This window comes from Pseudophryne corroboree, chromosome 10 (assembly GCF_028390025.1).
Source record: "Pseudophryne corroboree isolate aPseCor3 chromosome 10, aPseCor3.hap2, whole genome shotgun sequence".
In the NCBI taxonomy this organism is placed as follows: domain Eukaryota; kingdom Metazoa; phylum Chordata; class Amphibia; order Anura; family Myobatrachidae; genus Pseudophryne; species Pseudophryne corroboree.
The window spans coordinates 65171907-65196602 of NC_086453.1; the positions used below are offsets into that span (position 1 = coordinate 65171907).

At 49.1% G+C, this 24696-nt stretch overlaps 1 protein-coding gene across 1 annotated transcript in view; it reads left to right on the forward strand.

Moving 5' to 3' along the window:
- LOC134966025 (zinc finger protein 585A-like) overlaps window positions 1-18983 on the forward strand; it is a 32286-nt gene extending 13303 nt beyond the window's left edge. Inside the window, exons 2-3 of the mRNA XM_063942479.1 lie at window positions 11334-11432; window positions 11994-18983. Of these exons, the coding sequence (XP_063798549.1) occupies window positions 11342-11432; window positions 11994-15439 (3537 nt within the window). The 5' untranslated portion in view covers window positions 11334-11341 and the 3' untranslated portion in view covers window positions 15440-18983. The remainder of the gene's footprint in view (window positions 1-11333; window positions 11433-11993) is intronic.
- The last annotated feature ends 5713 nt before the right edge of the window (window positions 18984-24696 follow it).

Genomic DNA, 24696 nt, shown 5'->3' on the forward strand with positions numbered 1-24696 from the left:
AGGTTCCATGCGAGGACTTTTCAATGGGACCTCTTGGACAAGTGGTCCGGGTCCCATTTACAAATGCATCGAAGGATCACCCTGTCTCCCACGACCAGGGTATCTCTCCTGTGGTGGCTGCACAGTGCTCACCTACTAGAGGGTCGCAGGTTTGGCATTCAGGACTGGGTCCTGGTGACCACGGACGCAAGCCTCCGAGGCTGGGGAGCAGTCACACTGGGAAGAAATTTCCTAGGTCTCTGGTCAAATCTAGAGACTTGTCTCCACATCAACGTCCTGGAGTTGAGGGCCATATACAACGCCCTGCGTCAAGCGGAGGAATTGCTTCGGGAAAAACCGTTTCTGATTCAGTCAGACAATGTCACGGCAGTGGCTCATATAAACCGCCAAGGCGGAACAAGGAGCAGAGTGGCCATGGCAGAAGCGACCAGGATTCTACGCTGGGCGGAAGGCCATGTAAGCGCGCTATCAGCAGTGTTCATCCCGGGGGTGGACAACTGGGAGGCGGACTTCCTCAGCAGGCACGACCTGCATCCGGGAGAGTGGGGACTTCATCAAGAAGTCTTCGCACAGATCACGGGTCGGTGGGGACTGCCTCAAATAGACATGATGGCATCCCGTCTCAACAAAAAGCTAAAGCGGTATTGCGCCAGGTCAAGGGACCCTCAGGCGGTAGCGGTAGACACTCTGGTGACACCTTGGGTGTTCAGATCGGTCTATGTGTTTCCTCCTCTTCCTCTCATACCAGTGTTGAGAATAATAAGAATAAGCAGGGTCAGAACAATCCTCATTGTTCCAGATTGGCCACGGAGGACTTGGTATCCGGAGCTGCAAGAGTTGCTCACAGAAGATCCGTGGCCTCTTCCTCTAAGGCAGGACCTGCTGCGGCAGGGGCCCTGTCTGTTCCAAGACTTACCGCGGCTGCGTTTGATGGCATGGCGGTTGAACGCCGGATCCTAGCGGAAAAAGGGATTCCGGAGGAGGTCATTCCTACCCTGATCAAGGCTAGGAAAGACGTGACGTTAAAACATTATCACCATATATGGCGAAAATATGTTTCTTGGTGTGAGGCCAGAGCTGCTCCTACGGAGGAGTTCCATTTGAGCCGTCTACTTCACTTCCTTCAAACAGGAGTGACTTTGGGCCTAAAATTAGGGTCCAAAAAGGTCCAAATTTCGGCCTTATCCATTTTCTTTCAAAGAGAATTAGCCTCTCTTCCTGAAGTACAGACTTTTGTGAAGGGTGTGCTGCATATTCAGCCTCCCTTTGTGCCTCCGGTGGCGCCTTGGGATCTTAACGTGGTGTTACGTTTCCTCAAGTCACCTTGGTTTGAACCACTCAAAACTGTGGAGTTGAAATACCTCACGTGGAAAGTGGTCATGTTGTTGGCATTGGCTTCGGCAAGACGTGTTTCAGAATTGGCGGCTTTATCACATAAAAGCCCATACTTGGTTTTTCACGTGGATAGGGCAGAGTTGAGGACTCGTCCTCACTTTCTGCCAAAAGTGGTCTCATCTTTTCATATGAACCAACCTATTGTCGTGCCTGTGGCTACACGGGACTTGGAGGACTCCGAGTCCCTAGACGTGGTCAGGGCTTTGAAGATTTACGTGACCAGAACAGCTAGGATCAGGAAGACTGAAGCTCTGTTTGTTCTGTATGCGGCCAACAAGGTTGGCGCTCCTGCTTCAAAGCAGACAATTGCTCGCTGGATCTGTAACACGTATCAGCAGGCGCATTCTACGGCAGGATTGCCATTGCCTAAATCGGTTAAGGCCCATTCCACTAGGAAGGTGGGCTCTTCTTGGGCGGCTGCCCGAGGGGTCTCGGCACTACAACTGTGCCGAGCTGCTACTTGGTCGTGGTCAAACACCTTTGCAAAATTCTATAAGTTTGATACCCTGGCTGAGGAGGACCTCCTGTTTGCTCAATCGGTGCTGCAGAGTCATCCGCACTCTCCCGCCCGTTTGGGAGCTTTGGTATAATCCCCATGGTCCTTACGGAGTCCCCAGCATCCTCTAGGACGTTAGAGAAAATAGGATTTTACTTACCGGTAAATCTATTTCTCGTAGTCCGTAGAGGATGCTGGGCGCCCGTCCCAAGTGCGGACTTCTTCTGCAAGACTTGTATATAGTTATTGCTTGCATAAGGGTTATGTTATAGTTGGTCGGTATTGAACCGAGGCTATGTTACTTGTTCATACTTGTTAACTGGGTAGTTTATCACAAGTTATACGGTGTGGCTGGTATGGATCTCGCCCTTAGGTTACATAAATCCTTTCCTCGTACTGTTCATATCCTCTGGGCACAGTTTCTCTAACTGAGGTCTGGAGGAGGGACATAGAGGGAGGAGCCAGTGCACACCCAGAATCCAAAGCTTTCTTAAAGTGCCCTATCACCTGCGGAGCCCGTCTATTCCCCATGGTCCTTACGGAGTCCCAGCATCCTCTACGGACTACGAGAAATAGATTTACCGGTAAGTAAAATCTTATTATTACTGTGAACATTTAATCAAAAACTACCATGAATCGTTATTAGACCGGTTACCTCAATTGTGTGTGTGTGTGTGTGTGTGTGTGTGTGTATGTATATATATATATATATCTTATATGGTTTGGGGCAGCTTGCATTCAGTTCTTTCTATGTAGAACGGCTAACTGAGGGTAGATTTATCAAAGCTTGGAGAGAGAGAAAGTACTAACCAATCAGCTTCTGCCGTGTTACAGGCTGAGTTTGAAAAATTATTGATGCTGATTCCCCCTAGAACGGGTGGCCAACCAGTCAGAGGCAAAGAGCCAGAAAAGATCTGTAGTCAAGGGGAAGAGCCACTATCATGCGCGCGTGCAAAAATGGGGGCGTGGCCTAGTTGTCACAAAGCCACACCCCATTTTTGTGCGCACACCTTTCGGTATGACGTTTGTAGGAGTATGACCTTGTGTCATAACCCTGTTTTTAGTCATTTTGTACAGTGCCACATACATATAATGCCCCAGTACAGTGCCACATACATATCAAAACGCCAAACGGGTGCCTCCACAGTGCCAGATACATGTATGCCCCCACAGTGCTAGATAAATATATGCCTCCACAGTGCCGTGTACATATGTGCCCCCACCGTGCCGTGTACATATGTGCCCCCACCGTGCCATGTACATATGTGCCCCCACCGTGCCATGTACATATGTGCCCCCACCGTGCCATGTACATATGTGCCCCCACCGTGCCATGTACATATGTGCCCCCACCGTGCCATGTACATATGTGCCCCCACCGTGCCAGGTACATATGTGCCAGCTACACGTGCCCCACAGTTCCAGGTACACATATGCCCCCAGTGCCAGATAAATATATGCCCCTACAGTGCCAGATACATATACCCCCAGTGCCAGATATGCCCCCAGTGCCAGCCACATATGTCCCTGCAGTGCCAGATATGCCCCCAGTGCCAGCCGCATATGTCCCTGCAGTGCCAGATATGCCCCCAGTGCCAGCCGCATATGTCCCTGCAGTGCCAGATATGCCCCCAGTGCCAGCCGCATATGTCCCTGCAGTGCCAGATATGCCCCCAGTGCCAGCCGCATATGTCCCTGCAGTGCCAGATATGCCCCCAGTGCCAGCCGCATATGTCCCTGCAGTGCCAGATATGCCCCCAGTGCCAGCCGCATATGTCCCTGCAGTGCCAGATATGCCCCCAGTGCCAGCCGCATATGTCCCTGCAGTGCCAGATATGCCCCCAGTGCCAGCCGCATATGTCCCTGCAGTGCCAGATATGCCCCCAGTGCCAGCCGCATATGTCCCTGCAGTGCCAGATATGCCCCCACAGTGCGCTCCCCCCCTGAGCTGCTCACCATGCTGCTGCATATGAGGGGAGGGCCTGCTCCACAGCCTTAGGGCTGTAACACACTGGCCGGTTTCTCCCGGATGGCAAAAAGCCGGACAAAGTTTGTCCGGCTTTTTGCCATCCGGGAGAAACCGGCAGAGTCTCGCACACAGGACGGCTTTGAGCCGTGTGTGATGCTGTGCGCATGCGCAGCATCAGACACGGCTTCAGAAAAAAACGTTGTGTGTGAAAGCTCCCCTACACACACACGGTTCACTGGCTGCAAAGACGGCCCGGCGGCCGCCCGGCCTCCGGACCTTCCAGTGGCGAGACCTGGCTGCAGTGTGAAGGGACCCTAGCCCTCACACTGTTAACTACAATGCCGGCACGGGAAAAAGCCGTCCGGCTTTTTCCCGGCCGGCAAAAGCCGGGTAGTGTGTTTCAGCACTTACTCTCCAGCGGCGCCGGCGGTGACTATCTTCAATTCGGCGTCGGGCCGTGAGCCAATCAGGACCCTTAGCTGCCGGACCGTGAGCACTGATTGGCTCACGGGCCGGCACTGAATTGAGATTATCACCGCCGCCGGAGGAGACCAAGAAGTATGTGTTCCTTCCAGGCTGTGTCGGGCAGCGGTGGCCGGGAGCGGATCGAGCCGCATGCGGAGGATGAAAGAGCCGCATGCGGCTCGAGAGCCGCGGGTTGGCCACCGCTGCCCGGAACGTATTTATACACTCTCTCTCGATCTTCACGAGTCAGAACTCTATGCCGTGTAACTGCTTTATCCTAAGGCTGCTTTTATAAGAACACTTAAAAACCCCCAAAAAATGGACGTGGCCCGGTGCAATTTGTCAGTTTGTGAAGTTGTTTCTCCCACTGGGTGTTTGTGAGGGGATGGTATTGGGATCCCAACGCTTGGGATGCCGACGGACAGTGGTAGCCCAACACACAGAATCTTGAACCTGTTAGATGAGTGTTCTGACCCTCCTTCCACCTACCCCCAAAAGCCTAAACCTAACACCTTTTCAATTGCCTGAACCTAACCAACACCCCCCCACACAGCCTAACCCTCCTTCCTTCTGCCTAAAAATCCTAATACCTCAAGCCCCCGCTCTACCCACCATCCTAACCCTAATCCTCCTTCCCCTGCGCCTAACCCTCCCCCCGCAGTCTAATCCTAACCCTACCTCTAGTGCCTGAACCTAACCACCCGTCCCCCGTCCCGCAGCCTAACCACAAATCCTCCCACCTCGCAGCCTAAACCTATCCCCCCTCTAGTACCTAAACCTACCCCCCCCCCCCCCCCCGTCCTGTCCTGCAGCCTAACCCCAATCCTCCCACCTCGCAGCCTAAACCTATCCCCCCCTCTAGTACCTAAACCTACCCCCCCCCCCCGTCCTGTCCTGCAGCCTAACCCCAATCCTCCCACCTCGCAGCCTAAACCTATCCCCCCCCCCTCTAGTACTTAAACCTACCCCCCCCCCCCGTCCCATCCTGTCCTGCAGCCTAACCCCAATCCTCCCTCCTCGCAGCCTAAACCTATCCCCCCCCTCTAGTACCTAAACCTACCCCCCCCCCGTCCTGTCCCGCAGCCTAACCCCAATCCTCCCTCCTCGCAGCCTAAACCTATCCCCCCCTCTATTGCTTACAGATGACCATGTTACCCAGCTTCTGTTGTGGTGGTAGTCCGCTTGCAGCGATCACATGTTAGACATTATGTGACTGTGTGTCACTGTTATTACTTTATGTTCTACCAGAGCCCTCCTGTCAGTCTTACAGCTAACAAGCCGCACAAAGAAGACATAACCACCTGAGTTTGCTTATAGCTTGCACAGGATAAACTAAACCTATGTTTGGCACAGCGGCTGTGGAACTACACAGCCCAGCATGCACTGCCACAGTTTTAGCATGTGTAGTTCCACTGAAGTTGGAGTGCCACAGGTTGCTTACCCCTGGTGGGAGGCGTAAATGATGCAGGACGGGCGCGCGGGGGGATGCGTAAATGATGCAGGACGGGCGCGCGGGGGGAGGCGTAAATTATGCGGGACGGGCGCGCAGGGGGAGGCGTAAATGATGCGGGACGGGCGCGCGGGGGGAGGCGTAAGTGATGCGGGACGGGCGCGCGGGGGGAGGCGTAAATGCTGCGGGATGGGCACGCGGGGGGAGACGTAAATGATGTGGGACAGGTAGGGGGGGAGGTGTTGTATGGATGTGAAAGCGATATTAAAACACTGAAAAATTGCTATACAGACATTATTCTGTACCCCAAATGCTGGAAAGACTTTCATTTGTTGGAAAACACTTACGGTCATTTTTTTTTAACCATTAAAAACAAGTGCAAAAATAATTTGACACCTTTTCGAAGCTTCCAGCACTTTCCTTATAGCCAGTAACAGCCATGTATGTGGTCCTGCTATCTCCATTGCTATGTTTAGGGGCCCAGGGGGGGTTTCTCACTGGTTCATACACTTCTCCCAGGTCTCTTCTTGTAGAAAAGGCGCACAACCTCGCATGGACTAGCGCAACATGGCATTTCTAATTGTATCTCACACTTCTCGGGTTTGGGCACTGCAGATTCGCAGCTTTAGGTGATTGTTACTTTGATTGTGTCTGTAGTATGATTTTATATAGGCTACTTTCTCATGAACACTGACTGTACAAGATGGCCACCTCCCCTGTATGTACGTGCCAAAAACATTATAGCAGTTTATTCCTGAATGCTCTTTTACCATTTGTATATGTCATGTACCACTAAAATGGTGCCCCAGTTTATTCAGGGGAACTGCTCTCTTTAACGTGAGGGACTATATTTACTGAGCATTCATTTTCCAATCCTGGTTTGGAACACACCTAGTTTTTCATACAATTTCTGCAGCGGGGTACACTGGGATTCCACAGGGAATACATCGGGGTGTAGAGTTGGATCTTGATCCGAGGCACCAACAGGTTAAAGCTTTGACTGTTCCCAGGATGCATTGCACCGCCTCCTCTATAACCCCGCCTCCAGGCACTGGAGCTCAGTTTGTAAGTTGGTGCCTGCAGTGCAGGTCACTAACAGGTGGGGCTGCGCTAGGCCGCCCTGAAAAGAGCTTTTTTTAAGAAGACTTCAAGGGCCACAGCACTGTTTATGTCATTCTGACATTCTGTGCTGCGGCTCCATCACCTCCCCAGCAGCGCTGCATACTTCCCGGGCCAGGTTTCCGCGAACTTGCAGCGGAGGCGCACCTGTCAGGCATCAGGCACACCACCGCTGACGCTCTCCAGGATCGCGTGGCTGCACATCAGGGAGGCGGTAAGAGGGTCCCCCAGGTGGGACCTGCCGGTAAATCCCGGTCAGGTTGCAGTCCCAGGAGACGGACCGCGCCGCTGGTGTGGACACTGTACTGCACAGGGACCCACCTATATCCACCAGGGCAGGGACCACAGGTCAGATTTACTAAAATCAGTTTTACATAGGCTCCACAGTACCCGGTGGTGAGGCCCAGCATAGGGGATAAGGCGCTGACCTGTAGCCCCTCCCCCAGTTCCAGGTGCCATCTACTGCTGGTGTTCCCGCCCTGGAGCTGCATTTCACTTTCCCCCAGTTCCTGACAGAGATTTTGGTGCCATCTTTACACTACTAGCTGGGCTGATCTCCGGGACTGCTGGGCACTGTCTTCTCTGTAAAGCCGCCTGTCTCATCAGCGCTGTGCATTTACAGGCACTTAAGTATTCTACATGTTATTTTAGACAGTGTTCGTTAAGAACAAGTGTACTGCTATCTGAATATTTAGTACAAGTATTCTGTGATATACATCCAGTAGTTACTGTGCATTGTTATATCTATATTCATACTTATCTATATGTAGTTTTACTAGTCCAGTGCAGTTTTATTGTTTATCTGTAATAACTTCTGCATTGTATCTGTGACTGAGTGTGCCTGTAGGGGCGGTTTTGTATTTTTTACTCTGTATTTGTCACCTCATAACGCTTAAATCCTCTGTTTGTGCTCTATTTACTGTCACATAACACAGGGGGTTATTTGCAGGTATTGTGTTTGGCTATATTGTACTGTTACGCTCTAAGGCTACATTCCCTATAATGTCTGCCACACAGGGCGGGAAATCTGCGGATGCTTCTGCATCCTGCAGTGGTGGCACCACGGATTTAGCTGAGGGGGAAGTTTTAGCTGCAGATTCAGGCGCTGGGTGCCGTACACCTCCTGCTCAACCCGCAGCACCTGTGGCCAATAAGGACCCACCTTGGGCAGCATTCTCAAGTATGCTGAATACACTTGTAACACGTCCCCTGTGGGACCTCCTGTGCAATTACAGCCACATATTGTCCCTGTAGTTAATCCGCCCTGGGCAGACACTCTGTCTACCCAATTACAACAATTAAATCAATCTTTGTTTAGACAAAAGTCTACCCCATGCCCCTCTGGGGCCAAGGGGTCATCTAAGCTGGCCATTTCTTCCTCAGAATCCACTAATATTTCAGATAATTCTTCCAATGAGGATGGGGAATATACTGATCCATCAGACACTGATACAGTTGCTTCTGATGAGGTATCTACAAACCAGGTTGATGATCCTGACCTAGTGGAGGCTATTAAGCTGATTCTCCAAATAGATGATGAGATCGAGCCTACTACTGCGTCTACGAAACCTGATAAGTTTAAACGTCAGAAGGTTGCTAAAGTAGTCTTACCACATTCTGACCATTTAATTGACATATGTCAGGACTCCTGGTCATCTCCAGGAAAGAAATTTTCCCTGTCTAAAGAGATGCTAGCTCGTTATCCTATCCCTGCGGAGTTGAGTAACAAGTGGGAAACGCCACCGCCGGTGGCCTCTCATATCACCCGTCTGGTGGTGTCCTCTACTTTGCCTGTCACCTCACTGAAGGAACCGACGGATAAGCGTGTGGAGGGTTGCCTGAAGTCTATTTACTTTCTTACCAGTGCGGTACATAGACCCACTATGGCAACCTCCTGGGCTGCAAAAGGAATTGAAGCATGGATTCAGGCAATTGAGGATGAGCTGCCTCAGGATTTTTCTGACACTGCCAGACAATATCTGTCTTATATTACGACAGCCTTCCATTATATTCAGGAGGTGGCCTCTGATGCTGGTGTAATGGCGGCCAAGGTGTCTACTATCTCTATCCTGGCTCGCTGAATTCTGTGTTTGAGGTCCTGGAAGGTGGGCCTGGACTCAAAAAAAACCCTTGGAGGTGCTCCCTTTTAAGGGGGACATCCTATTTGGGGAGGATCTGAACAAGATTGTGACTGACTTGGCGACAGTCAAGACTGCGTTTCTACCAATTACTAATCCTTCTGCTCCGAAGGCTAAGAGTACCGCTTATCGTTACTTTCGACCTCCAGGAAAAGCAAAAGGGCAGGCATACCCGAGACAGGCTTGTGCTTTCAAAACTACTAAGCCCAAATCTAAACAATCCTGAGCCACCCGTCAGCCTGCTTCCAAACAAGACAAGCCTGCTGCATGACGGGGCAGGCCTCCCCCTGGGGGATCCTAGGGTGGGTGGCCGACTTCTGCTGTTCGCCCAGGCCTGGTTAAAGACCACTTCGGACGTCTGGGTGCGGGAAGTTGTCTCTCATGGGTACGCAGTCTTTCAAGATACGTCCCCCTCGCCAGTTTTGCACAACAGTAATCCCTTCGGATCCGTTAAAAGTGCAAGCTCTACACTTGGTTATACAATCCCTCCTTGACACAGGAGTGGTAGTGCCGGTACCTCTGTCTCAGAGTGGCAGGGGATACTATTCAACCCTGTTTCTAGTTCCGAAACCAAATGGGTCCTTCCGGGCTATACTCAATCTCAAATCATTGGACAAATTTGTGGGAGTATCCAAGTTCCGTATGGAAACTCTGCGCTCCATTGTACTGGCCATGGATCCCGAAGACTATATGGTATACCTCGACATACAGGATTCCTTTCCAAGTGGGACGGCCTACCTTATCGGATCAGGTGTCAAATGATCTCCTTGACTCCGGAGGTCGTCTGTCACCGGGCTGGTGGCTACAGGACCAACAGTTGAACAGGGGCCTTCCCTTCTGGATCTCCAACTGGGTCCTCCTGACAACGGATGCCAGTCTGCGGGGCTGGGGCGCGGTGTTGGAGCAACACTCTCTCCAGGGTTGGTAGAGCATAGAGGAATCTCCCCATCCCGATAAACATTCTGGAATTGCGGGCAGTGTTCAATGCATTGACACTTGCCCTGCCTCTAGTACAGAACAGGCCTGTTCAAGTACAATCAGACAATGCCATAACGGTGGCGTACATAAATCATGAAGCGGCACTTGAAACCGCATGGCAATGCTGGAAGTATCAAAAATCCTCTGTTGGGCGGAACGCCATCTGACAGCAATATCGGCAGTGTTCATTCCCGGAGTCCACAACTGGGAAGCGGACTTCCTCAGTCGTCAGGCCGTTCATGCCGGAGAGTGGAGTCTTGTCATGTCGTCTGCCCTTTTTGATTTTTCACCGTGACTGGGCAGTTCTTCGAACTCGCCCCGGTTATCTCCCTAAAGTGGTATCATCTTTCCATCTTAACCAAGAGATTGTGGTTCCGGCTTTTATCTCTTCTGGTTTGTCTTCCAAAGAATGGTCTTTGGATGTGGTACGGGCTCTCCGTATCTACTTGGAGAGGACTTCCTCTGTCAGATACCCTGTTTCGTACTTTTTGGTTTTCACAAACGTGGCTGGCCTGCGAATAAGCAAACCTTTGCCAGATGGGTAAGAATGGTAATTGCACAAGCCGATGCGCAGGCTGGACCTTCTTGGGCGGCCAGCCGTGGCGTGTCCGCTGAACAATTGTGCAAGGCGGCTACCTGGTCCTTGGTGAATACGTTCATTAGGTCTATGCCTTTGATACTTCCGCCTCCCAGGATGCTTTCTTTGGACGCCGGGTTCTTGTGCCCGCTACGATGCGTCCCCTCCCGTGAGGAACTGCTTTAGGACATCCCCGATGTATTCCCTGTGGAATCCCAGTGTACCCTGCTGCAGAAAAGGAGATTTATGGTAGACTTACCATTGTTTAAATCTTTCTGCGAGGTACACTGGATTCCACAGGGCGCCCACCCTGACGCACTTAGCTTCTTTGGGTTTGTATGGCATTAGCCGCTGGTCCCTTCTCCTGTCGTGAGAATGTGGTTCTATGTGACTAACATCTGCCGTCTTTTACCTGCTACTGCATTGGACTGGTTAACGAAACGGAGCTCCAGTGACTGGAGGCGGGGTTATAGGGAAGGCGGTGCAATGCGTCCTGGGAACAGTCAAAGCTTTAGCCTCTTGGTGCCTCTGATCAAGATCCAACTCTTCACCCTGATGTATTCCCTGTGGAATTCAGTGTACCTCACAAAGAGATTTAACCATGGTAAGTCTACCATATATCTCCTTATTTCTACTATTTTATGTCCCCTGTGTAAAACACCTTAGTAAATATACTCCACATGGCTGTACAGCTCTCACTTTGAGAATTTCGGACTATTAACCGTTTGTTTATATATATTTTTCAGATATCCCTATGTCCAAATCCGATGTTTTATCAATGATGGAAAATGCAGAGGAGCCGTTTGGTCAGGAAAACAACCAGGCCAGGGCAAGTCGAGTGGAAAGTAAGGACCCTGCAATGTTTTTTGTTTTTGTTTTTTTGTTGTTAATTTTTTTGTTTTTTTTTTACCATGCTATTATATTTTTGACAAAGAATTGGTTCACTTAGTGGACGCAGTACACATATAGATTTCTTGCTTTATAAAATATAAACACACACACCTACCCTTCCCCTTCATATTAGTGTGTTTGGCCATGTCAACCATACCTATTAATGCGCATGTGCAAAATCAAGTACATTGCCATAGTATAACATTAGCAAACACCTTTGATGGGAAGAGGAGACACTGAGTGAGCAAGGCCTCCTCCTCCAGCATCAATAGCTGGACCTCACTAATGCCATGTGACAGGATGTGATTGTGACGGCAGCCATATTTTAAATCTAATGGAAGGAAAGTGTCCAGGGTTTTCTAACAACTTGTTGAACTAGCGCATATGTGTGTGACATTCGGATGTGTATGTAGCAGTATGCCGACACTCCCACTACTGCTGCAGTTGTAATACTATCTCATTTCCCTCACAAATTCCACAGCGCCACTTTATTTATAGAATTTTTTTTCTTGCAGTTTCTGAATGTTGGACCGGTGGAGCGGAGGAGCCCAGATCATTTGCTCCCCTGGTTGGAAAACTGCCTGAAGATCAACCTGCTCCACAAAACTCCCAAAGTACTCTTCTCGCCCGCGAAGGTGATGACCACGAGCAACGTTGGAGAGAGAAACCAGTTCATCAACTGATGCCGACTGAGCCAGTGTGTCAGCCAGGCAGTGCCACCGTGGAGTATAGCTATCCCCCCGGACGAAGTTCATCGACAGCGCTGCCTCTCTTAGAGAAAGGGAGAGGCAGGGAAGAGGACATTGCGGAGCAGGCGGCAGTAGGCGCAAAGGTTACTGGACCAGCGGAGGACACCAGTGCACAGCCAGTGCTACATGGAATTACTCCAATGCCAATCCATTTTGGTAAACTTGAAAAAGATGATGTTGTGATTTGTAGGCCCCATGGGTGGTCTAATGTAGGTCAGCAATCTAAGACCGTAGAGACTAACAGGAGAAAAGACACTGGCTCTCATGAACAGCCGAACCAGAGGTTCTGGGGTTTATTTCAGTGCTCGTTTTGCAGTTTTGTTTTTCAAGATCTCTCTGAACTTTTGCAGCACCAAGAGACCCACAACCAGGAGAAGTTCCAGGGTATCGGGAACGAGCAGGCACGTCCAGAACAGCAGCAGCCTGTGCTGGAGTGGAGAAGATACCGATGTATCGTGTGTGATAAGACTTTCTGCAAACAGTCTTCGCTGGTCACGCACCTGCGTATACATACCGGTGAAAAGCCGTTTTCCTGCCACGTATGTAGGAGAAAGTTCAACCAGCGCACAAGTCTCACAGTCCACCTACGCACTCACACTGGGGAAGCACCGTTCCCCTGCAACAAGTGCAACAGGAGTTTCCGGCAACAGTCCAATCTTACCCACCACATGAAGAGTCACCAAAGAGCCGAGGAACTTGATGGGGTAGACTGGAGTGAAGAGAACACAGCCCCCGGCATTCCTTTCATGTATCTCATATCGGAAGGGGAGGAATCCAGCAATGAAGTTTGGGGCAGCAAAGTTCCATTTGTGAAAGGTGATAAGGGAGAAGACCCTGCATCATGTAAAAGGCCCTATGTCTGCGGGCACTGTTTCAAGCGATTTACGCACCAGTCCAACCTAATGGTCCATCAGCGCATTCACACCGGGGACCGATCCTACCGTTGCCAGGAATGTGGCAAGCATTTCAGCAGGAGGACCAGCCTGATGGTCCACCTGCGGGGGCATACCGGAGAAATGCCCTATTCTTGTATGCAGTGTGGGAAGAGCTTTCGTCAACAGTCAAATCTGCTCTACCACATGAAAAGCCATGTGGCGCCAACTGAGCCAAAAGTGGACGTGGCCACTGATAATGAACAGACTGCGAAGCTACCTGGGCAACTCATTGGCCCATCTGGCCAGTATTTAGAACGAGATAATCCACAGTTGGTGAACATTGGTGGGGGTGGGAGAATTGACGAAAACCAGGTCCGGGCCTACCAATGTACCCAGTGCTCCAAATGGTTTCCTAGTTCCCATAGCCTCCTTCTGCACCAAAAGCTCCACGTGGAGCAGTCAAGTGGTATCCTGCATTGCAGAGAAATTCAGGTCCCGTACCCCATCAATAGGGGTCTCCCGCATACGTACACTGAAAACATGTTATCTCCACGACAAGAACATGAAAGCTATCCACAGCAACATTTCAAGCTACCGGCCAGAGCTGAAGGCAGCAATGTGTCGGGAATGCTGAGCAACCTAGAATCAAACCTCAACCCTCAGCCAGGACACAGCGCTGCCTATCAGAGAGTTGGCATCCACAATGCCGACGGAGGACATGTCAAAGGTCCTTTTCATGTTCTGGGAAGGGGCAGGCCAAGGAAAATCTCTTGGCTAGGGCAAGGACAAGGTACTTCCTTGGGAGGTAAAGCGATACATAAATGTTGGAAGTGCCCCCGGCATTTTAACAACAAGTCCAACTTAATTGTCCACTTGCGTATTCACACAGGGGAAAAGCCATTCCAGTGTTGGGTGTGCGAGAAGAGATTTAGGCAGCAGTCGAATCTGATCCAGCACCTCAAGAATCATGAGGACGTTCTTGGGGAGGAAGATGTGGCTCACCCGCAGAAGGACGCCAGCAAGGAACAGCAAAATGGGAAGAGTCTTCAGGATGTTGGAATGATTCAGTCGCCAAGCACTGCCCAGGCCCGGCTGGGGTTCCTTCCGTTTGATGGAAACCAGATGCATCAAAACGGTCAGCTCTTCCACGGGCCTCAGACTATACATCTAGGTGACCTGGCCTCCAGTACTGAGAGCCTTACTGATAACTTAGAGGTGAATGGCTCTCGGACATCAGCTGAGAGGACATACAAGTGCAGCAGCTGCTTTAAGACATTTAATCACAAGTCTAACCTCTTGGTTCACGAGCGCATCCACTCAGGAGATAAGACCTATCGCTGCCTGGAGTGTGGAAAGCAGTTTAGCCAGCGCACCAGCCTAATGGTGCACTTAAGGACTCATACGGGTGAGATGCCATACTCTTGCCTGCAGTGCAGAAGGCGCTTCCGACAGCAGTCTAACCTACTTTACCACATAAAGACAAATACGGTGCAAGGGCAGCTGAATTGTACAGCAGAGAACTTGCCGAATGCCCCATTAATTCCCAGGCTAGAGCCAGTGGCAGAAGCCAGCATGGGCTCCAACGTGGAGGCTGCCTCTGAGCAGGCACATCCTTGGGGTCACCTGGAAGGGAATCCTAAGAACGAAACTGAATCTCTTCCACCACATGAGGGCGCCAAAGGCGAGTTCCTCTGCACGGCCTGCGATAAAATATTCACTCATCAATCAAACCTGTTAGTTCACCAACGGATACATTCTGGCGAGCGGACATACCATTGCCACGAGTGCAACCGTCAGTTCAGCCAACGTACCAGCCTGATGATCCACTTGCGCACTCACACCGGGGAGATGCCCTACTCTTGCCAGTGCTGTGGCAAAAGGTTTCGCCAACAGTCAAACCTCTTGTATCATTTGAAGAGCCACGTAGGGCAGGGGATTAGCATGGATGCCAGCCAGAGCGCAGAGTATGCAGCTCCCAGAGCTAGAGGTCGTCCTCGGAAAACTGAATCGAACGACACAGTAAGGGAAAAAAGAATAATCCCTAGAGGCAAGCGTACTTACAAGTGTACGGAATGCCCAAGGCGCTATAACCTCATGTCTAATCTGGTCGCTCACCAAAAGTCGCACGACCTGCAGCCCCTGTACAGTTGCCTAGAGTGCGGAGACAGCTTCCTTCATCAAGGTTACCTTGCGGTCCACAAGAAGCAGCACACTAAAGTGACCCCACCCCACCACGGAATCCAGTTCTGCTGGAGACCAAACCAAGAGTTAATGGACCCCAGAAATTCGGGTACTGAAGAGGAGAGGAGTACTGTATACACACAGCATGAAAAATAACCACAATTAATAAATATTCACAATAAACTGAAACTTTGCATAAGACCTAGCTAAATGGAAAAAGCAGATCAAGACTTTGATCTTGGCAAAAGGCCATTTGGGACTTAATCTTATATGCTTTTCAGGTAGTAACTGAATCCCTTCAATGAGATTGACAATATCTAACCATTCCATAGATAGATTACAGTGATGGTAAACTGGATTCCAGCCGAAAATCACATGTACTATTTAGTGTAAGGAATTCTGATAAGATGTTATATGTAACTGGCCACCAGTTTCAGAAGCCGCCTGTTCAAGCACGGTCCCCAGGGCTCTGCCAGTGACTGTCCTAGAGTTTCGCCATAGTCCCCATGAGATAAGTGGTTCTGGCAAGGGGTTTGAAGTTGGGAATACTGGGGATTAATACCAAAACTGTATGATTCCAAGACATGGGAAGCACTTCTGCCATGATTCCAAATGTTTTTTTTTAGCCTAGGTAACCACTGAAATAGGTAGCCACGTGTTTTAGACTATCTAAAACTGCTCTTTGCCTACTCATGTTGGCTGCGGCAATTTTTGGACTGGACAAATATTCACGAAAAAAGAGCTTCCCAAACCGCTAGAAACTAGTGACCTCACTGAGGTGGTGAGTATTGGTTCAGCCCACAAAAATGGCTGCCTCCAATGTGGCTAGAGGGCAGATACACTTTTAAGCCGTGGCCCCCGTTGAGGCAAATTTTATATTTAATCTATTGACCGAAAATGACCCTCTTAAATGGTATTTATTTTTGTAACTTTTTCCCCCCTCCTTTTTAATGGTTCATATTTAGTTATAAATATCCTTTATTTATTCATGGTGGTCGCATATAACGTTTGACTGACTGTTTTAGCGTTTTTAGTAGGGATAAATTGGCAGCTAATTCAATAACACTGCAAGTTCCCGTTACAACTCGTGTATTAAAGGGAAGTATAACCCTAACCTTAATCTTCCATTACTGACCGTAAAATGGACATTATATAAATACGTGTATGATTTGTATGTAGCGACCAAGCCTTTTCCGCATATATATGCATTTATATATGGTTTAGTTTGTATGTTGCTTACTGCCGCGATTGACAGCCTGAAGATCTAACATAACTATAAACAAACATATAGTTTTTTATAGAATGACTTGGTATTAATAAGTTCTTAGGTAGCCTTTGTCGCTGGCAGAACTCATCATCTTTTTTATTATCACTAGTTTTTCCTTACGTTGTTCACTTAAAAAAAAAAAAAAATGTTTCTGGTGAAAATAGAATTTCTGCTGTACATGTATGGCCCAAGTGTAATCTTTCTATGCATGAAGGACATTGATGCCCACCAGTCGTCTAGTGGACTAGTGTCTCGGCCCACAGAAGGGCCGATTCCGCTTTTGAAAGTGGTTGTCATTAGGATTAGTGCACATTTGTACCAACTCCAATACCTGGAGCCCAAGAGATCCGTCCAAAATCAAATGAATCTCTGCATTTGCTCAACTATATACAGCCTGCCATTCCGCCGCAATACTTGGCCTGCTTGCGTATGCCCAGTTTATACCTCTGTGGTAATGCTGCTATCTTGCACAAGCTCTAATACGGAGCATGCACGGTGGCAAATACCGCAAGACGGACTTGTGTGCCTCTCTCAGCAACAGTTTATATAAGAATACTTGGGTAAGGGTGCATTCTGACTGATCTGTATTGCAGTCTCCATATGGATTTGCTTTTTCTTCAGTTTTTGTTGCATTTACAGGGACTTAGTGTTACGTTAGTGGCATGCAGGATGTTCTCCTGTTCAGCCTGTGGTCCGCATCCCTCAGCGAGCTAAAGTGCTTACTTGGGGTAATATTGCAATCCAGGGCTACCCAAATTAAGATGGACATGTCTTGATCGTGGATATAGTCTTGCTTCATCCGTATGTGACTTCAGACAAACCATACACAGACATCTGTAGAAGACCTCGGTTACATACGTGCTTCCCATGTCAACAGCATGAAAATAATTGACGTTGTGGCCAGTGGCACAGGGGCCTTCTGGTCAGCGGGAGCGGACGTTTGTCCTGCAGCCCATATTCAGCCTGGCGGTTCACTGGGAACTAGCAATGGCACTGTACCTCATTCCTCAGTGATGGCGTTGGTTCCTAGTGTATTCATAAGATGCCGTTTGTACAACCCTCCCCCATTATTGGCTGCTGTCAGATGGGTACACTTTTATACCCCACACAGAAGGAGAGAAAGCGTATACTCCGCAGTGTAGAATAAAGGAGCGTTACAGAAGCAAACTATATAGACCCATTACTCTTACATACTTTTCTAATAAGCAATGTATATATGATTTTATCTATCCTCTTTGCTTTGTAATGGCAGAAAAATACCTAAACTAATTATCTGGGCAGAAGCACCCTGCTTTCCCAAAGGCAAGAAGTACCCTTACGCCTGACAGATTTTTATTTATTTTCCTTAAGATGCAGGTCACGCCCACCAGTGTCACGTGACTTATTGTGAATTGGTCCTAGACCGTGTCATTAAAGCCCTAACCCACCTTGATACGGCAAATATCTCACCTAGTTTTATTTCTGCATTGCAAAAAGCACATGGGCGTTCAGGCTTTTCATGGCACCATATTTCCTCTGCCTGCAGAATTAGAACCCATTGTGAGCGTACTGGGTGTATAGGATTGATGAGGATACCCCGTACCTGGGATAGCGGACTCGTCAATCTAGCTATCTAAGAGCCCATACACATGGGGAATCATTTGTAGTTTTTACGCATGGTCCAGATGCTTTGCACTTTGGGATCCGGAGCATGCCCTTCTTCCAGCCATTCCGCTCACGTTTACCTTTCCAAGAGCTCTGTGAAAACACCCTACAAACAAAGGACAACACTTTGCCATATGCTTGATCCCTTGCATTTAATGTGCGTTTACGGAGTGAACGAACTGCGAAATGCATGGGAGCATTTCAAGCAGAATTTACACCTGTTTTTCACACATTTAAAGCCTCTTGGCATATGGTCTGCTGTGGCCTTGGTTTAGAGGCACATTGACACTTGTGCGCATGTACTCTAGAACTCTTAAAGGGGATAACCACTTTTGGACAACACCCCTCCCCTTATTTTTTTTTTTTTTAAATCAACCTGTGCTTCTTCACAGTAGGAGTGATGACCCTCTGCCAGGACCCCCCTCCCATTACCTGAAGATGTAAGCTGTACTACTTGCAGCACACAGTGACTTCATTCATGTAGTTCTTGGTAGAGCTGGAGAAGGGAACCCTTCTGTTCAGCTCTACGGAAAGGAACTTGCAGCTCGTTCTGCTGATTCCCCAGAGGTGGTGACGCTGCCATCCCAGCTTCTTCCGTTACAATGCCTTTCTGTGAAAGCATGCCTTCTACTTTTACCATCAGCCACATGACGTTTATATCTGAATGCTAATTGTGTAGATACCGTAATTGCTCTAATGATATTAACAGAATGTAGATGGATTCATGAAGATCTAGGGCCACAATCTCTTGATTTTTCTCAAATAAAACAATTAGAGCATTTACATGTACTGTACGTCTTATTTCTTTTTTTTCTCATGTAGAATATTATACTTTCAAGCTACAAAAACAATTAAACTAGTTATTAGAGCAGCAATCCCAAATACTGTACTGTAGATTTATTTTTGTTTGAAGAGAAAGTTAGGTACCTATTAAGCATGCCTCTTTGTATTAGTGGTCTTACAAACCAGTATCTCCTTTTCAAAATCTCTCTGCAGAGCGCAATCTATGGCTGCCAGCCACACAAGCATGCTTGCATAATGTCATGAAAAGGCAGAAGAGTTAATTTTCAGTATACAGAGTAGAGACTGCTCAAAAAGCTTCCCAAAGTTTCCATGCTCATTATATCATGTGCCCTTTGCCTGTGGTTGCCATGGTAGTCACACGACACTGCAGAATTTTAGATCGTTCAATAGCAGGATGAAGAAACAAACCAATTAAGAATTGCGATTACTAATGGGATTGCTGCTTTAAGTGTGTTTTTAAACATGTTTTTTATTTTTATTATGAAGAGACTGGTATTGGCTCAGAGAGTATAGCTCGCAGACAGTCTGCCTGAGGATCAGCTGTAATAGATCCACAACTCCTAACATGATACTAGCCAGATGGGAGGTGTAGCCTGACACAGTGAGCGAGCACGTTTATGCCTTACATTGTAACCAATAAATACAGATGGCCTGCTTCTGTGCCACAAGTAATACGCTCACAATGCCAGATGCCTCCAGCGATTGGAAGTCCTTTGCATCTATGTGAAAGCTCTAGCCCCAGCACAGCGGTCATCACTAGGCACAACTCTTACACCTACCCCTTGCTTTTGCATCTGCGAACGGTGTCGCTCTCCGTATATTCACAAACCAGACTAGGTCGCGACTCTGACCACACATGCACGGGACACTTCTCTGAGGCGCGAGCACCCATGTAAAGCCCATTTCCAGTCATTGAGAAGCAACTGAGATCCGTATGCCATAGAGTCGCCCGTAGTTGTGCCGACATACGCAACAGTCTGCGAAAAATAGAGATTTGGCCGCATTTGAGCTTGCGTGCTGCTTGGTTCCGGTATGAAAGATAGATAGTGTCTAGTTAGACAGTCAATAGATAGACACCATATGTTAGATGGACATTAGGTCGACAGGGTCAAAAGGTCGACAGGGTAAAGAGGTCGACATGGAAAAGGTCGACAGGGTCAAAAGGTCGACATGAAAAAGGTAGACACCATGTTTTTTGCATTTTTGTGGTTTGTGTGGATAGTTTTGTCATCTGGGACCCCCAATTGTAGAAAGGCATACCCTCGCGGGGCTCGCTTTGCTCGCCACGCTTCGGGCACGGTGGCTCGCTGCGCTCGCCACAAGGTTTATAACCAACTCTATGCCGACATGGATAGAGAAAGTATGAAATAATCCAAAAACATGTTACATTTAAAAAAAAAAAAAAGTCTATCTTTTTTATGTCGACAATTTTCATGTCGACCTTTTGATCTGTCGACCTTTTCACCCTGTCGACCTAATGTCTGTCTAATATATGGTGTCTATCTATTGACTGTCTAACTAGACACTGTCTATCTATCAAACGGATAGGGTGCTGCTTAGGATCAGGCCTATGACAGTGAGTAGTCATCCATTCACTGATTGGAGAGAGGAGCACTGGAAGGGAACAGAAATGGGGGCAGATCCGCGGACTCGCCTCCCAGCAGTTGTGAGGGTGAAACATAAATTTCTCTGACGTCCTAATGGATGCTGGGAACTCCGTAAGGACCATGGGGAATAGCGGCTCCGCAGGAGACTGGGCACAAAAGTAAAGCTTTAGGACTACCTGGTGTGCACTGGCTCCTCCCCCTATGACCCTCCTCCAAGCCTCAGTTAGATTTTTGTGCCCGGCCGAGAAGGGTGCATTCTAGGAGGCTCTCCTGAGTTTCTTAGAAAAAGTTTAGTTTTAGGTTTTTTATTTTCAGTGAGACCTGCTGGCAACAGGCTCACTGCATCAAGGGACTAAGGGGAGAAGAAGCGAACCTGCCTGCTTGCAGCCAGCTTGGGCTTCTTGGCTACTGGACACCATTAGCTCCAGAGGGACCGAACACAGGCCCAGCCTCGGAGTCCGGTCCCAGAGCCGCGCCGCCGGCCCCCTTACAGAGCCAGAAGCAAGAAGAGGTCCGGAAAAATCGGCGGCAGAAGACATCCAGTCTTCACCAAGGTAGCGCACAGCACTGCAGCTGTGCGCCATTGCTCCTCAGGCACACTTCACACTCCGGTCACTGAGGGTGCAGGGCGCTGGGGGGGGGGCGCCCTGAGCAGCAATAAAAACACCTTGGCTGGCGAAAATACATCACATATAACCCCCAGGGCTATATGGATGTATTTTAACCCCTGCCAGAATATAGCAAAAAGCGGGAGAAAAGTCCGCCGAGAAGGGGGCGGAGCCTATCTCCTCAGCACACTGGCGCCTTTTTCCCTCACAGCTCCGCTGGAAGGACGTCTCCCTGACTCTCCCCTGCAGTCCTGCACTACAGAAAAGGGTAAAACAAGAGAGGGGGGCACTAATTAGGCGCAGTATTAACATAACAGCAGCTATAAGGGGAAAAACACTTCTATAAGGTTAATCCCTGTTTATATATAGCGCTCTGGTGTGTGCTGGCATACTATCCCTCTGTCTCCCCAAAGGGCTAGTGGGGTCCTGTCCTCTATCAGAGCATTCCCTGTGTGTGTGCTGTGTGTCGGTACGATTGTGTCGACATGTTTGAGGAGGAAAATGATGTGGAGGCGGAGCAATTGCCTGTAATAGAGATGTCACCCCCTAGGGAGTCGACACCTGAGTGGATGGGCTTATGGAATAATAATAATAATTTTATTTATATAGCGCTCTTTCTCCAACAGGACTTACGTGGAAGGAATTACGTGACAGTGTCAGCTCTTTACAAAAGACGGTTGATGACATGAGGCAGCCGGCTACTCAGCTTGTGCCTGTCCAGGCGTCTCAAAGGCCATCAGGGGCTCTAAAACGCCCGTTACCTCAGATGGCAGACACAGACGCCGACACGGATACTGACTCCAGTGTCGACGATGAAGAGACGAATGTGACTTCCAGTAGGGCCACACGTTACATGATTGAGGCAATGAAAAATGTTTTACATATTTTTGATAATACAAGTACCACTAAAAAGGGTATTATGTTTGGTGAGAAAAAACTGCCTGTAGTTTTTCCTGCTTCTGAGGAATTAAATGAAGTGTGTGATGAAGCGTGGGTTTCCCCCGATAAAAAACTGATAATTCCTAAAAGGTTATTGGCATCATACCCTTTCCCGCCAGAGGATAGGGCACGTTGGGAAACACCCCCTAGGGTGGATAAAGCGCTCACACGCTTGTCTAAACAGGTGGCACTACCCTCTCCTGAGACGGCCGCCCTTAAGGAACCTGCTGACAGAAAGCAGGAGAATATCCTAAAAGGTATATACACTCATACGGGAGTTATACTGCGACCAGCAATCGCCTCCGCCTGGATGTGCAGTGCTGGGGTGGCTTGGTCGGATTCCCTAACGGACAATATTGATACCCTAGACAGGGACAGTATATTACTGACTATAGAGCATTTAAAAGATGCATTTCTATATATGCGTGATGCACAGAGGGATATCTGCCGACTAGCATCAAGAGTAAGTGCGCTGTCCATTTCTGCCAGAAGAGGGTTATGGACGCGGCAGTGGTCAGGTGATGCCGATTCCAAAAGGCATATGGAAGTATTGCCTTATAAAGGGGAGGAATTATTTGGGGTAGGTCTATCAGACCTGGTAGCCACGGCAACTGCTGGGAAATCCACATTTTTACCCCAGGTAGCCTCTCAACATAAGAAGACGCCATATTATCAGGCGCAGTCCTTTCGGACCCATAAGGGCAAGCGGGCAAAGGGCTTCTCTTTTCTGCCCCGTGGCAGAGGGAAAGGGAAAAGGCTGCAGCAAACAGTCGGTTCCCAGGAACAGAAGCCCTCTCCCGCCTCTGCCAAGTCCTCAGCATGACGCTGGGGCGTTACAAGCGGACTCGGGCACGGTGGGGGCCCGTCTCAAGAATTTCAGCGCGCAGTGGGCTCACTCACAAGTGGACCCCTGGATCCTTCAGGTGGTATCTCAGGGGTACAAATTGGAATTCGAGACGTCTCCCCCTCGCCGTTTCCTAAAGTCTGCTTTACCGACGTCTCCCTCCGACAGGGAGGCGGTATTGGAAGCCATTCACAAGCTGTATTCCCAGCAGGTGATAATCAAGGTACCCCTCCTGCAACAGGGAAAGGGGTATTATTCCACGCTGTTTGTGGTACCGAAGCCGGACGGCTCGGTGAGACCTATTTTAAATCTAAAATCCTTGAACACTTACATACAGAGGTTCAAGTTCAAGATGGAGTCACTCAGAGCGGTGATTGCGAACCTGGAAGAAGGGGATTATATGGTGTCTCTGGACATCAAGGATGCTTACCTCCATGTCCCAATTTACCCTTCTCACCAAGGGTACCTCAGGTTTGTGGTACAGAACTGTCACTATCAGTTTCAGACGCTGCCGTTTGGATTGTCCACGGCACCCCGGGTCTTTACCAAAGTAATGGCCGAAATGATGATACTCCTTCGAAGGAAGGGAGTTTTAGTTATCCCTTACTTGGACGATCTCCTGATAAGGGCAAGGTCCAGGGAACAGTTGGAAGTCGGGGTAGCACTATCTCAGGTAGTGTTGCGGCAGCACGGTTGGATTCTCAATATTCCAAAATCGCAGCTGATCCCGACGACACGTCTTCTATTCCTAGGGATGATCCTGGACACAGTCCAGAAAAAGGTGTTTCTCCCGGAGGAGAAAGCCAGGGAGTTATCCGAGCTAGTCAGAAACCTCCTAAAACCAGGCGAAGTCTCAGTGCATCAATGCACAAGGGTCCTGGGGAAAATGGTGGCTTCCTACGAAGCAATCCCATTCGGCAGATTCCACGCAAGAACTTTTCAGTGGGACCTGCTGGACAAATGGTCCGGATCGCATCTTCAGATGCATCAGCGGATAACCCTGTCACCAAAGACCAGGGTGTCTCTCCTGTGGTGGTTACAGAGTGCTCATCTTCTAGAGGGCCGCAGATTTGGCATTCAGGACTGGGTCCTGGTGACCACGGATGCCAGCCTGCGAGGCTGGGGAGCAGTCACACAGGGAAGGAATTTCCAGGGCTTGTGGTCAAGCCTGGAGACATCACTTCACATAAATATCCTGGAGCTAAGGGCCATTTACAATGCTCTAAGTCTAGCAAGACCTCTGCTTCAAGGTCAGCCGGTGCTGATCCAGTCAGACAACATCACGGCAGTCGCCCACGTAAACAGACAGGGCGGCACAAGAAGCAGGAGGGCAATGGCAGAAGCTGCAAGGATTCTTCGCTGGGCGGAAAATCATGTGATAGCACTGTCAGCAGTGTTCATTCCGGGAGTGGACAACTGGGAAGCAGACTTCCTCAGCAGGCACGACCTCCACCCGGGAGAGTGGGGACTTCATCCAGAAGTCTTCCACATGATTGTGAACCGTTGGGAAAAACCAAAGGTGGACATGATGGCGTCCCGCCTCAACAAAAAACTAGACAGGTATTGCGCCAGGTCAAGGGACCCTCAGGCAATAGCTGTGGACGCTCTGGTAACACCGTGGGTGTACCAGTCAGTGTATGTGTTCCCTCCTCTGCCTCTCATACCCAAGGTACTGAGAATTATAAGCTGGAGAGGAGTAA